The sequence below is a fragment of the Arvicanthis niloticus genome, chromosome 2, assembly GCF_011762505.2.
Source record: "Arvicanthis niloticus isolate mArvNil1 chromosome 2, mArvNil1.pat.X, whole genome shotgun sequence".
Lineage (NCBI taxonomy): Eukaryota > Metazoa > Chordata > Mammalia > Rodentia > Muridae > Arvicanthis > Arvicanthis niloticus.
Window position 1 is genome coordinate 45,743,976 of NC_047659.1, and position 13,640 is coordinate 45,757,615.

Here is a 13,640-nt window from a genome sequence, read left to right on the forward strand (position 1 = left end):
GTCTTGCAAGCTCCAGGAAGTCTTCCTTGACTACAGATTTCTAACAGTATACTCCCTGACTATAATACACGGCACACTGTAGCTTGCCATGTTTAACAATACAGAGTAGAAAGGATTCTTCTGTGGGAGTTGGCCCAGGGCCTCATCACTGATGGGCCGACCTCAGGTCCTTCACTTTGGAAAATAAGATTAAGATTTAAAAAAAAAATCTCTTTCAGGTGTCATGGTGCACACTGTAGTTCTTGTATTCTGGAAGGTGAGGTTGGAGGGTTGAGAGCTTTGAGGCTTGGGCTATATTATGGGCCTAAAAACAAGCAAGCAAGCAAGCAAGCAAGCAAGCAAACACAAGCGAGCAACCCCCCCCCCCCCAAAAAAAAAAAAAAAAAAAAGAGAATGGGGCTTGAGACGATGGTTCGGTTGATAAAGTTCCTGCTTGAAAGGCATGAGGACTCAAGTTCGAATCCCCAGCACGGTATAAAAGTGGGTACACAGCAAACATCCAGTGCTGGGTCAGTGGTAGGATAGGGAAAGTCGGAGCCTGTTTAGCTAGTCAGTGAGCTCCAGGTTCACTGAGAGACCTGTCTCAAAAAATAAGATGAAGAGCAACTGAAAACGGCCCCTAAGGTTGACCTCTGACCTCCATATTCACACCCATGTGGACACATGAACACACACACATTTATATGTACACACACACACACACACACACACACAAATAACAGATCATGATCCTTATGGCTCTGAAACCCTATATTTCTATGTTTGTTTGTTTGTTTGTTTGTGACAGAGTCTCATGTAGACCAAGCTGACCCAGAAGTGAATGTCATTCTGAAAATGACCTTGAACTTCTGCTCCTCTGCTTCACCTCCCCAGTGCTGGGATGACAGGCATGCAGGGCCTTGGCCAGTGTTGTTTTCCTGTTATTTGTTTTCTCCCTGGGTACATAAGCAAACACCAGTTTTCATGGTCTTTTATTTCTCTGGTCCTCCCGTCTTTCCAATTAAATTTATTATAGATGCTTGAGGATAAATATCATAATTGCTCAAGCATTAGTTTATTTCATCTAATTCTGGTGCAGCATAATAAATGTTTGCTGAGTAAATGGAATGAGCTGATGCCCTGTTATCTAGTAGACAGAGCCTTTGCATCTGTGTGTGAATATCATAACAATTCCCTTTCAGACTTGTGTGTTGCCCCCGTGAGAACAAGATGTGGATGGGGTGTTTACGAAGTAAGGCTATGTTCTCAAGGTCTTCTTGTCCTTCTCCTAAAAATCCTCCCTGTGCAGCTGGAGGTGGCATCGTGCTGTTTAGCATTCCTCTCAGGCACGCTCAGCTTCTCTCCTGTTGATCCTGTGGGGTACAGTTCCACCCACTCCAGTCTTACTGGGAAGACTAACTCATCATCGTTCCGGGTGCTGTGCCCACCACCATCACAGGAACAGATTCATATGTTTCAGTCTTCCTCATCTGATTCTCTCTCATTGATATTCATGTACTTTCTCTTACCCACTCTGATCTAAAGCAAGACCCTCTCCAATACAGCAGATAATCTTGTCACTTGTTAGAAGCCTTCCTTTGCCAGTAGATGCTCGTGTGAAAGACAAACATCCTACCTTCAACTGCCTCCCATTCCACTAGGGACATGCTTTCTAAGGCTACCCAAAAGACTGATTGCAGGCCTCCTCTGACAGCCTTCCCTGGACATCTGTCCTCAGGAGGAAGGTTAGAGGTACACTCTGTTCATGTGCTGTGAGGTTTTTCATGCTGTCACTTAGCCTGCATTTGGCTTTGTCCCTGAGTCTCCCCATGGCAATGTGTGTTGAAGCTGTGGTAACAGTTACCTGGCAAAGAAAGCATTTCTATTTTATCATTTCTTTTCTTCCTTAAAAAAAAAAAAAAAACCAAACAATAAATGAACAAACAAACAAAAATGTGTGAATATGTGTGTGTGTGAATGTGTGTGTGTGTGTGTGTGTGTGTGTGTGTGTGTGTGTGTTTATGTGCATGTGAAGTGCTGGCCGAGGCCAAAAGAGGATGTTGGATCCCCTGGAGCTTGGGTTATAGGCAGTGGTGAGCCATCGGATGTGCATGCTGGAATCAGAACTTGGGTCCTCTGTAAGAACAGTAATTGTTGAGCTTTTGGGTGGATCCTGAACTTATGATCATATCCCATTCCCTCTGAGGATCCAGGTCTATCTGACTTCATTAGCCCTCAAGGGACACATGGCTATTTTATTTTAGGGGTTTTTATGGTCCACACTTAAGTCTGGAGGGAAGAACATCACCAGAATTACCAATCACATAGCCCTCTTGAGTTCTTTCTTTTCTGGGCAAACAGTGACTCAAATGTGTTTTCCTTTGATAGTCACACAGACACATGAATATACATGAAATCCAGGGAAGGTTGCTCATGGGAAGACAACAACAGTCTTTTGTGAGCCTGTGTGCCTGATTTTGTATTGTTGCTAGGAAAAATTATAGGTTCTACAAACCACCCTGGACCTGTAAAAGTCAAATGATTGATTTCTCCCCATGGCAATGTGGAGGTGGTATTTATAGTCTTGTGGGCATCAGTTTGGAGATATTCTAGGTGCTGTTGGCTTTTCTAGCTGCAAGCTCAGGTTCTAGGAGCCCCCCAGGACATCTGCCAATGGACTGACAGGGGAACAGGAATATTACCGAATATCCTTCAGGACTAGAAGGTGAGGAGAAGTGTTTTGAAGTGAAAATTGCAAAGCTAAAAGCTCCCTGTGAATCTGACAACTGGGGATTGCTGTGAAGAATTGGGTTTAAATGCTCTGTCAAAGGTGCTCAGAGGCCGCTAAACTTTCTACTGCTTGCCAAGGCCTTGGGTTGGTGCTGGCATGCCACTGTGGGATAAACCACAGCCATTAATGACAGGGAGTAGGCAGAAGGGCATTTCATGTTTATCCCGAGTCTCCTGTGTTAGCTTGAGACTGAAAGATGTTGCAGCTTCCTCCTCTGATGCAGGGAAACTACTCAGGATAGAAAGGTGATGGTGGTTGAAGCGGTTTTCATCAGATCCCATTTCACTAGAGATTTCTGTGTGTCAGAGGATGCAGTAACATGCACTGAGTCCAAATGAGAAAGCCGTTCTGCAGGAGTGGCTCTAACCAATCTACTGCAGAGGGGTTCAAACAGAACCTGATTTTTACTGTTTTGCATGGACTGTTCCCACTTTGCATGATTCCATCACAATTCACCAGAATTGTATGTCAGTCACTTTCAGTTCTGAGGCCTCTCTGTCCTCTCATAAAACATTAGAAACCAGTGGCCGTGCTTCTCTGTCGCTTGCAGGTTTGTTTCTTTCTTTGCAAGTTTCTAAATGCAACCCTCAGCCCTCCCACTCCACCAAATAAGAACATCTCCTTTAAAAGAATAGAGGTGATATGCTTTAATTTTATAGGCTTCTAAGATAAACTTCCTTCTCTTAAAAATGCTTTCCTAAGCAGTCTACTTTTCCAATGCTTCAAATATTTCACAGTAAATTGAAGGTAAAAAAGTGAGTTTTTAATATTTACTTACAACAGTCTCAAGTAGATTTCTGATATTTTAACTAATTCAATTCATTGAGTTTTTCTACTTTCTGATACATATTTCACAGGGCTAGTGATCACGTTCATCACCAAGCTGTCTTGTCTACTCCCTCTTATATTATATTTCTAGAGAAAGAGAATGTCTAATGTTACACTTTAGAATTATTTGTTGTTTTTGCAAACAGGTGTCTTATTAAAGATTTTGAAAAGCGGCCTTCGGTCACCCATCTCTTGGATCACCCATTCATTAAAGGAACTCAAGGCAAGGTTTTGTTTCTGCAAAGACAGCTGGCCAAGGTACTCCAGGACCAGAAGCATCAAAACCCTGTTGCTAAAACCAGGTATGGTTCTCTGTGTCACTCTCATTTCTTCCTCTGGGTATTTATAAGGAAGATGTGGCTGTGCTTGGGTTTGTCCCACATTTTAATTGGTAACAACCACATCCTTGCATTTTTCAGAGTTTCATTTGTGTGACTTTAATTAAACATGTCCCATGGATGAACTGTGGATTCCGAAACAAACTGCCTATTTAGATTCCTGTGACCGATTTCTCTCGAATGACTGAAATCTTACTGTCTTTATGTTCAGTTGTTAGTAACTGCAAGCTGGACAGTGGTAGCCCATACCTTTAATCCCAGCACTCAGGAGGCAAATGGAGGCAGAGGCAGGCGGATCTCTGTGAGTTCTAGGCCAGGCTACACGGAGAAACCCTGTCTCACAAACCCCAAATAAAATAAAATAATAAAATAAAAAAATTGAAATGTAACTGCAAAACAGTCATGGCTCACATACGTGAAAAGTCTTTAACTGGCTATTGCCCAGTGGGGACCTAACATGGACTCTACGAACAGGCCGTGGAAAGAGTGTATGTTAAATGCCAGAGACTGTTTCTTTGATGGGCTCTGAGCCCGTTCTCTACAGAATCTGTAGACTTATCTTAGTTTTATTTTTCATGTATTTTGTCTATTGTCTAAAGCAGCCAGGACTCCTTCTACATGGCTCTGTCCTTCTCCCCCACTTTTTTTTAAACGTTTTTATTTTTATTTATTTATTTTACATATATGAGTACACTGTAGTTGTCTTCAGGCAAGCCAGAAGAGGGCGTCAGATCTAATTGCAGATGGTTGTGAGCCACTATGTGGTTGCTGGGAATTGAACTCAGGACCTCTGGAAGAGCAGTCAGTGCTCTTAACCACTGAGCCATCTCTCCAGCCCCTCTCCCCCACTTTTTAAAGGGCATATAGTTTTAAAAAGATGTTTATTTTTAGGGTGTGGGAGCAAGTCTTTAAAACTCTATGCTGTGTGAATCTCTAAGAAATAGATCTTTGATTGCTGTCCAGAGGGCGGCAGAGTTTCTCTTTAAAGAAAATAGAATTTAATTGCAAATGAAGCTCCCCTACTCAGCAATTACTTGGTTTTTATAATTCTGGCCAGAACGCAGATAAGCACCAGTCCAGTATTATTAAAAGAACATTCAGAATACCAGAGGTGAAGAAAATAACAGAGTAAGTCGGTTCCGGAGATCTCCCTGTACTGTGCAGAAATCCCTTTTACAAACCAGAAAGCCAAAGCCAGGCTTGCCAGAGATGGAATTTCAAGGTGACTGTGTTGTGCTGATTTTCTCTGTTGTCACAGGTTTCTGCTTAGGATGATGCAAAGCAAACATTTTTCTATTGGTTCTTCCTGCCATGGCTATTTCTGTGTCTGTGGCTAGCCGACAAGGCAGAGAGACCCATTCTTATGACTTGGTGCCTTTTGAAGCAGTAGGAACTTGTGCTTAAGGCCAGGGAAACCAAAATCCCACTTTCCTTTAGTTTCTGTACATCAGTCTGCTCCACACATTCACACACACACACACACACACACACACACACACACACACACACACACACATTACCAAAATGAGGACGAGATATAAACACCTAGAAACCCAAACCCTTAAGCATTTAGATCAAACCCAGCTTCTCCCGTCTCTGTTAGATCAGAGAGCTGTTATCCCGTGACTTCTAAGACAGTTCTCAGACTTAGCAACCACCATACTTCTGCCCATCTTTGCCTGTGTAGTTCTACATCCCCATGTTAAACACCCATTTCCCCTTAGAAAACCATGATGCTGTGCACGCACAAGCACTTGCTCTAATTACTCTTTGCCAACCCTTTTGATGTTAGATTCCTGGTAGGTGGCAAAGGATTCTTGCAGGGCCTTTGTAATCTCCGGTTTCGTTCTGTACTTTGTGTTCCTTTGAACAGTTATTACAAAAAAATACAACCTCACAAATACGTATCAAAACGTTGAACAGCCCCTTCCTTAGGAGGTCAGAAATAAATTCCAAAGGGAATACAGTGTAATTGACACTTCCTCTTAGCAGCTAGCAAGGTGCTGGCTATATATATAGATGTTTTCTGAACCTACCAGGAAAAGCTCTCAGCTGTCATTTGCAGCTGGCTAGCCAATCTATCTAAAGCTGTGAGTTTCCAGTGAAGGTGAGGAAAACAGAGACTAACAGAGGTGAGAGCAGGGATGAATGGGAAAATAGCCCCCCTAATTTCTTTCCAGCGATGTTCACACACCAGGCAGGGCAAACCAATGATTAAAACCACGGGCTTTGCCAGATTTGGGCTGTAGCTCCTCCACTTACTGAAGAAGGTATTTAACTGTTCATCCTTCTGAACTTTCTTCTATAAGATGGGGGTTGTTTTGATTGTGGATTGAATCTACACATAAAAGATTAGGATGGCTCTGCCTTCAGTGTTAACCTTCAATAAATGTGGGTCATAGAAAAATATCTGTGCATAGTCTGTTTAGAGTCTGTCACTTCTTTTTAACACTACAGTCTTAGATACAATTTCTTTTGCTCTGATGAAACACTATAACCCAAACCAACTTGGGAAGGAAAGGGTTTCTTTCACTAACTTCTCATTAACTCTGTTCATTACCAAAGGTACTAAGGGCAGGAACTCAAACAGGGCAGGAACCTGGAGGCAGGAGCTGATGCAGAGGCTATGGAGGGGTTCTGCTTGCTGGCTTGCTCCCCGTGCTTGCTCAGTCTTCTTCCTCATAAGTACTTCAAACCACGAGCTCAGGGGTGAAACCACTCCAATAGGCTGGACCTTCCCATATCAATCACTAATTAAGAAAATACCCTCCAGGCTTGCCTACAGTCCAATTCTATGGAGGCATTTTCTCAATTGAGGCTCCTTCCTCTCAGATGACTCTAGCTTGTGAGCTATTGACATAAAACTAGCCAGCACAACTACCTTTCTTTTCCCCTTCATCTGTGAAGATCCATCTCTTTAATTATCAGAGAAGATCATGAAAATAAAACAGTACGGAGGCACCAAAGGTTAAATGTTTTGATTTCTATCTCTTTCTCAAAATCAAATTTATTCATTTATTCTCTGTAGAAACATTTACTTACGCATGTAGGTGTCAAGCCCTAAACTGAGCAGAGCAACTGCAAAGGCAAACCAGATCTGGTTCTTGATAAAATGCTAATAGTCTTTGTAATTCACAAACAAGAAACAGATAAGACAGTGGTTCTCAACCTGTGGGTCACAACCCCTTCAACAACTTGCTATTTCCAAAAATATTTCCATTATGATTCATAACAATAGCAAAGTTATGAAGTAGTAGTTAAAATAATGTTATGGTTGGGGGTCACAACAACATGAGCTGTTATTAAAGGGTCACAGCATTAGGAAGATTGAGAAGCACTGAGACAAGAACAGAAGTCTCTAGAGAAGGATAGACTATGGTCAGCCTGGCCCTGCCCCTGGCAAAGGGCACCTGGCTTTGGGATGCCTGGGAATGACCAGGAAGTGGTTGAGCTAGGATTTAAACCTGGCCTAGACTGTGGTTTCTCATTTCCCTGCCTGCTATATAACCATCATTGGAGAAAATTGAGTGGATGTTTATCATCTCAGTTCCAGTATTCTTGTTTCTTCTGTCTGGTTTGGAAAATTATAACTAGTAGGGTGTTGGACTTGGAGCATGATCCTGAAGATCCAGCAGAAGATAGATGGGAAGGAAGTTATTGAGAGAGGGGGGCAAAGAGAAAACACTGGCAAAGGGCACCTGAGCTGGAGAGAGAGTAGGGAGACGTGTGTTAGCAGGCAGCCTTGGAGCTTTGTGGGCTAGGAAGGAGGGAGAAAGAAAGGAAAGGAAAGGAAAGGAAAGTCAGGTCCAAGAGCCTAAAGACATCTGTCTTGTGTCTTAGACAGAAAGGAGCCACTGAAGAGTTTTAGGGAGGACTGTGTTCTAAATTGTTCAGATGGTAGAGTGGAGAATAGAAAGGGGCGGAACAAGACTAGAGACAGATTTTGACCCATCTCAATAGTATACCACTACTTCTGCATAGGTGTCTCCATAGGACCATGTAGACTGAGTCTAAAGCTGAATTTATATGGATGTGGATCTGGGTGTATGTATAGAGAACTGCATCCAGCTCTGGCTTTGCATAGAGCTGCTTCATGCCGAAGAGCTAGAGTTTAGGCCCACAAGAGCTAAGATGGGCCTCACAACTCAAGCCCTCCTCCAAGCATGGTGCAGTTTCTGCTGCATTGTGACCAATCTTCCATGATGCCCAGCCTTGCTTCTATACTCTTGAATGTCCATCCCATCTGTCCATCATAACTGAGATGACCACTTATCCATAGTGTTGTAGCTTGGCACCATCTTCTACCTCTCAACTGTGAGGGGATTGGCGAGGGATTATGGGTCTTCCTGTTCCCTTCTGCCTTCCTAGCCTTTGTTTTCCATAGCCGATCTCCCCATTGTGACAGTCACATCTGCCTCCTACATCTTTACCTGTTTTTCTTTACTTCTTGCCTTGTTACCTGTTACCAGTCAATGACTTTCCCATCCTTTCCCATCTCCCATCAGTCACTTTGTTAATTCTTCTTTTCTTACCTCTGGTTTCTCAACTAGTTACCTCTGTAAAATCCTTCATTCTATTGCACTGATGTTGTCCATAAACAAGAACAGTGATAACACATGCAAAAATTAGAAGATGCTGAAACCATGGTATCGTCAGGACTTAGTGATGGGTTGGTTGGCTAGAGAAAGAAAGAAATGCATCATGACCTATCCGAATTGAGCTTTCAGCCCTGATTCACACTGAAATCAAAGAGAAATTACAAGACACTAAGAGATAGCCGCCAAAGGACCACTCTATTTCCCTATCTTATCAAATGTATTGCCAAGTACATACATGTTATCTTTCTAAGCTTCCAGCTTCCTTCCTTAAGTTACATTTTCAATGGTCCAAATAGTCCTAGACTCATTGTCAGAGTCCTGAGAGGTTTCATACAGCAGCAGATGGAAACAGATGCAGAAACTTACAGCCAAATATCAGGCAAAGCTCAGGGAATCTTGTACAAGAGTGAAGGATAGAGTTGAGTGAGCCAGAGGGATCAAGGACATCCTACAGAGCCAACTAACCTGGCCCATGGGAGATTACAGAAACTGAACCACTGAAAGAACATGCAGGGGCTAGACTTAAGCTCCCTACACATTCATAGCAGATATTCAGCTTGGTCTTCATGTGGGTCCCCTAACAATTGGAGTTGAGGCTGTCTCTGACTCTGTTGACAGCCATTGGATCCCTTTCTGCTAGCTGGACTGCCTGGCTGGGCTGCAATGGGAGGGGGTGCACTTAGTCTACCGAGACTGGATGTTCCAGGGTGGAGCAGTACCCAGGGGAGCTTCTCTTTCTGAGGAGAAGAGGAGAGGGTAATAAAGAGAGGGATTTGTAAGGGTGGGGCTGAGAGGAAAGGAGGGATATTGGACCACAATCAGGATATAAAGTGAATAAATAAATAAATAACTTTGTAAAATGATGGGGAAGGCTTGAAAAGATGACAGGGGAGGATAATGTGTAGAGGAGACATTAAAGATACAAGAGAGAATTATAGACGAACAAAAGAAACGGACCAATGGTCTAAGAGATGGTTGGCTGGTCTTAGAATGAACCTCAATGCTTGTCTCATACAGGTGAGACAAGAATATTCTGAAAATCTGAAGGGAAAAGGAGGTACTGTGAGAAAACTCATGCTGAATGGCCGTTAGTTTTCCAAAAACTACGAAGGTATCAGGGTGGGCAGTGATGTTCAGCTCCAGGGACATGCTTAGCCTTTGGAAGTGTCACTATGAGGATTGTGACAAAGTCATTCAAATACAGCTATGACTTTTCGGAAGTACAGAAGACCCAGGTATAGAGTGACTGATGGATACTCCACTGCTGTGAAGTTGTTAGGAGAGCCTTGGAGAACCACAGCACAGCACTAAAGGCTCCCAGCTAGTGGGCTGTCTCCAGTATTGCCTTTGCCATCTGTAGGCTCTAGTTACTCTTGACCACAAAGTATAGGACCGGGAAAGCAGGTTTGGAGGTCTGATAGTGGCTTAGTAACTCAGAGGCTGAGTCTAGTGAGGGGCTGGTTGTTTTGGCACGGAGAAGAAACACAGGTTCAGCGGAGTATAGAGAACAAAGGGAGGGAGAGACTGAGCTCCTGGGAGCTTTGGAGAGGAACTTAGAAACAAGACAGAGCTGTGCTCATGGAAAACTTCAGTGTGATAGAAATTCACATTTTTTTTTAACTTATTGGCAAGTTGAGGAGCCCCCAGGTAAGAGTAAGATGAGGTAACAGATGGAGGAGAAAGCAAAAGAAGTCAGGTGCTGAGGAGGAGAAGGAGAATGAGGAGGAGGAGGAAGAGGAAGAGAAGGAAGAGGAGGAAGAGGAGGAAGAGGAGGAGGAGGGGGACGACGACAAGGTAAGGGGTGTGTGAATGGGCATAGGAGAGAATGGTGGGCAGAGCAGAGGTTGGGAAGGCATAGCTGAGCAGAAAGAGCTTCACTCCCTGCCACCGGGATCAAGTGGTGTCAAGTTTAGCCTCGGGCTGACACAGCTATGTTCACTGGCAGCAGCCTCCCTCTCTCCTACTTGAGTCTGTAATTCTTACAGCTATGGGGAAATGACAGGCACCCTACTGAGAAGCTGTCTGGGAACCTATAATCCTCTCTTCCCAATCCCAGAGACCCTAAGCATTCAGGGATTAAAGATAACACATTCCGGATGATGGACACCCATTAACTAAAGGACCAAACTTGTGTCCCCTCCCCTACTTCTCAGGTATTCACCCGACTATGAGCGGGCATTATGGGCTACTCATTGGTTATGTGATATCGGGCCTTCTCTGAAACCTAAACGAAGAGACTCCCACTTTGCATTGTGGGCCTAAATTCTTTTCAGAGCCTCTATCAGGATGTCTGCATGCAGTGTTACCAACTCTAGTAAATCTCTTACTCCAAAAGGACAATCTGCCTCAGTATCCCTCTTGAATACCAACAATCCTAAAAATCCCTAACAGGTAGACAGTAGTGCTATGTCAAGATTCCATGGGGAAGTGGCCATCTTGGCTATAAGCAAATAGGACCAGCGTTCAAATTAGTAGGAGCAAGGTTAGGCATCAGGGGGACATCAGGGGGTGTGGTTACAATTGGTTACAGTGCAGCAGAAGGCGCACCTTGTCTGGAGAAGGGCTTGAGATGTGAGGTCCATCTTAGCTCTCATGGGTATAGCTCTTCTGAATGAAGCAGCTGTATGAAAAACCAGAGCTTGAGGCAACATTTTTTCACTTATATACCTGGATCTATACCCACTTAGCTTTAGGATTCTATCTGTGCAGTCCTACAGGGATCCAGAGGCAGAAGGAACACTGTGTTATTGAGATTCGGTCATTATCATTCCAGGACGTTGATGATCACATATACAAATATAGCACCTCAGGGGAACTTAAATTTTCCCAATAACTTATGGTTTGGCCATGTTGTATGTCTGATTTAGGCACGACAGTTAAAGATCTAAGACGTAATCTTAAAGGAGGTCCAAATTTCTCAGCATTTGTAGATAACAGTTTAAGGCTACAGTGTCTCTTAACTTGTCAGAGAAGCTTTTAAACAATTTAACTTTTCGATGACACCAGCCACCATTTCCCTGACCTTCAAAATGTCTTCTTTCCCAAACCCGTTTGCAAATCCATGTATTTATTGCTGTCACCTGGGTATGTGGCCTAGCCGTTAAAGATCAGAGCAGCAGACTTGAAGCCGTGTGTTTTATCACTCCACAAGAGTCATTAGAAGAGAGGATCACGGTCTGGAATGTGGTGGAGGCAGGGAAGGCCCTGGGTGGCTGCACTATGACCATGAACTCAGCTGCAAGCCTCAGGAAAATGACAAGTTCTAGTGTGTCCTGCCCCTGCAGGTGGCTAGGGCCTGCTGAGATGACAAATGCTAGATCATCAAAAGCCAAAGGTCTACTCTAAGTATTATTTGCTAGGAGAATTTAGTAACAGTTATTTTTCCCCTGTTATGCTTAATGGCTTTTGGATTCTGCCCTTGCGTTTTGCCAGAGGCCGATTAAAACAATGACTTTAGTTGTTTGGATTCCTTTTCAACCTGCAGTGCTGACCTTTAAAAACAGATTTCTCACTGCTCACCTGCCAGGCTTTCCCCAGGCAGCCTTGCTCTCTCCCCTACTCTTCTACTTGCAGACATGTGTGGGCACATACACACTTCATATCCTATAAACCATGGATCCTGAAGATCTTGTCAACGAAGACCTTCTGAATGATCACATAAAGTGCTAAGGATGTCGCCCACACTGGAAGTTAAATGTCTTCCTATCTCCCCAAAAGAGAATGAGTAAATCTATACCTTGATATAATTATATCACTTCTCCCCATGCCCCACACCCCACATCCCCACACCTACACCCCAGTACTGCATACCCCCACACCCCAACACTTCATCCCCCCACCCCATCCCCCAACCCCATCCTCCCACCCCACCCACACACCCACACCCCTGTACTGCATACCCCCACACCCCAACATTCCATCCCCACACCCCACACCCACACTCCACATCCCACACCTCCACACCCCCATACCTCATACCCCCACACCCCAATACCCCATCCCCTACCCCATTCCCCAACCCTATCCCTCTACCCCACCCCCCCACACCCACCCACCCTACCCCCCCACACCCACACTCCACACCCCACACCCCCACACCTCATACCCCCACACCCCAACACTTCATCCCCCACCCCATCTCCCTACCCCACCCTACACCCACACTCTACATTCTACACCCCACACCCTGCATATCATGCCTCATTGTGTGAACAAACCAATATTAAAATTTCTGCTTTTGTCTCTGACTGCTGTTGCTGTCTGAAGAAATATCAAATACTGCTTAATATGATTGATAATACAATGCCAATTTATTAGGCCAAAACTGCATCTGCAACTATAGAGGCCTTGGACCACTGCCTCTGGGTCTTCTTCCTCATCTCCTTTCTTCCTTATTCCCGCACCTGCGTTCTCTCAATCCCTAACAAATATCATCACCTCCTTAAACGTGGCATTTGATAGACATGTTAGTTTTTCTTTCATCTTTCCATTTGCACCTTGGGAGGGAAGGAAGGATTATATTCTGAGAATGAAGGAACAGGGGCAGAAATAATCTCCATGATGGGTCTTCTGGAGGGCAACCGTCTAAAGACTGTCGCACAGTGAGTAGGTCTCAGTGGTGGATGGCATGTGAATAAGAATCAGGTAGGAGAGTCACATTCCTGGGTCATAATTTAGAGTACTTCCTTCTATCACTTACATGGCTGAGTTTAAGATCACATCCAATCCCTGGGGGGGGGGGGGGGTCCTGAACTTGTTTGTACACCCTCTACGTGGAGTCTCTGCTTCAAGACAGGAAGCTAATGGGTTAAGGATGCACTTTGGAGGGAAATCACACACAGGGCTAGCCTTGGCACAGAGTTGGGGCTACTCAAGAGCATCGTCCTAAAATTGCTTCACTGTAACACGGGCACAGAGAGTAAACTCCAGTCTGAGCTACTTTGATATTCTTAAAGTCCTCTTCCCACCCATGACCTGGGCTAAAGACAGTTTAGAAAAAACAGCCTGCCATTGACTCCACACATTTCTACCTTAACATAAACGTCATCACTGGTTCCTGAAACCTAAAGTCATCCGACCCTGCATCCTCTACTGCTTCCAACCCAA

The 13,640-nt window shown here is 44.2% G+C and overlaps 1 protein-coding gene across 1 annotated transcript in view; it reads left to right on the forward strand.

Annotated features, from left to right (window-relative positions):
* The window catches only part of Myo3b (myosin IIIB), a 340,938-nt gene that overhangs the window by 122,162 nt on the left and 205,136 nt on the right, over nucleotides 1-13,640 (forward strand). Inside the window, exon 12 of the mRNA XM_034495370.3 lies at nucleotides 3,745-3,900. Within this exon, the coding sequence (XP_034351261.3) occupies nucleotides 3,745-3,900 (156 nt within the window). The remainder of the gene's footprint in view (nucleotides 1-3,744; nucleotides 3,901-13,640) is intronic.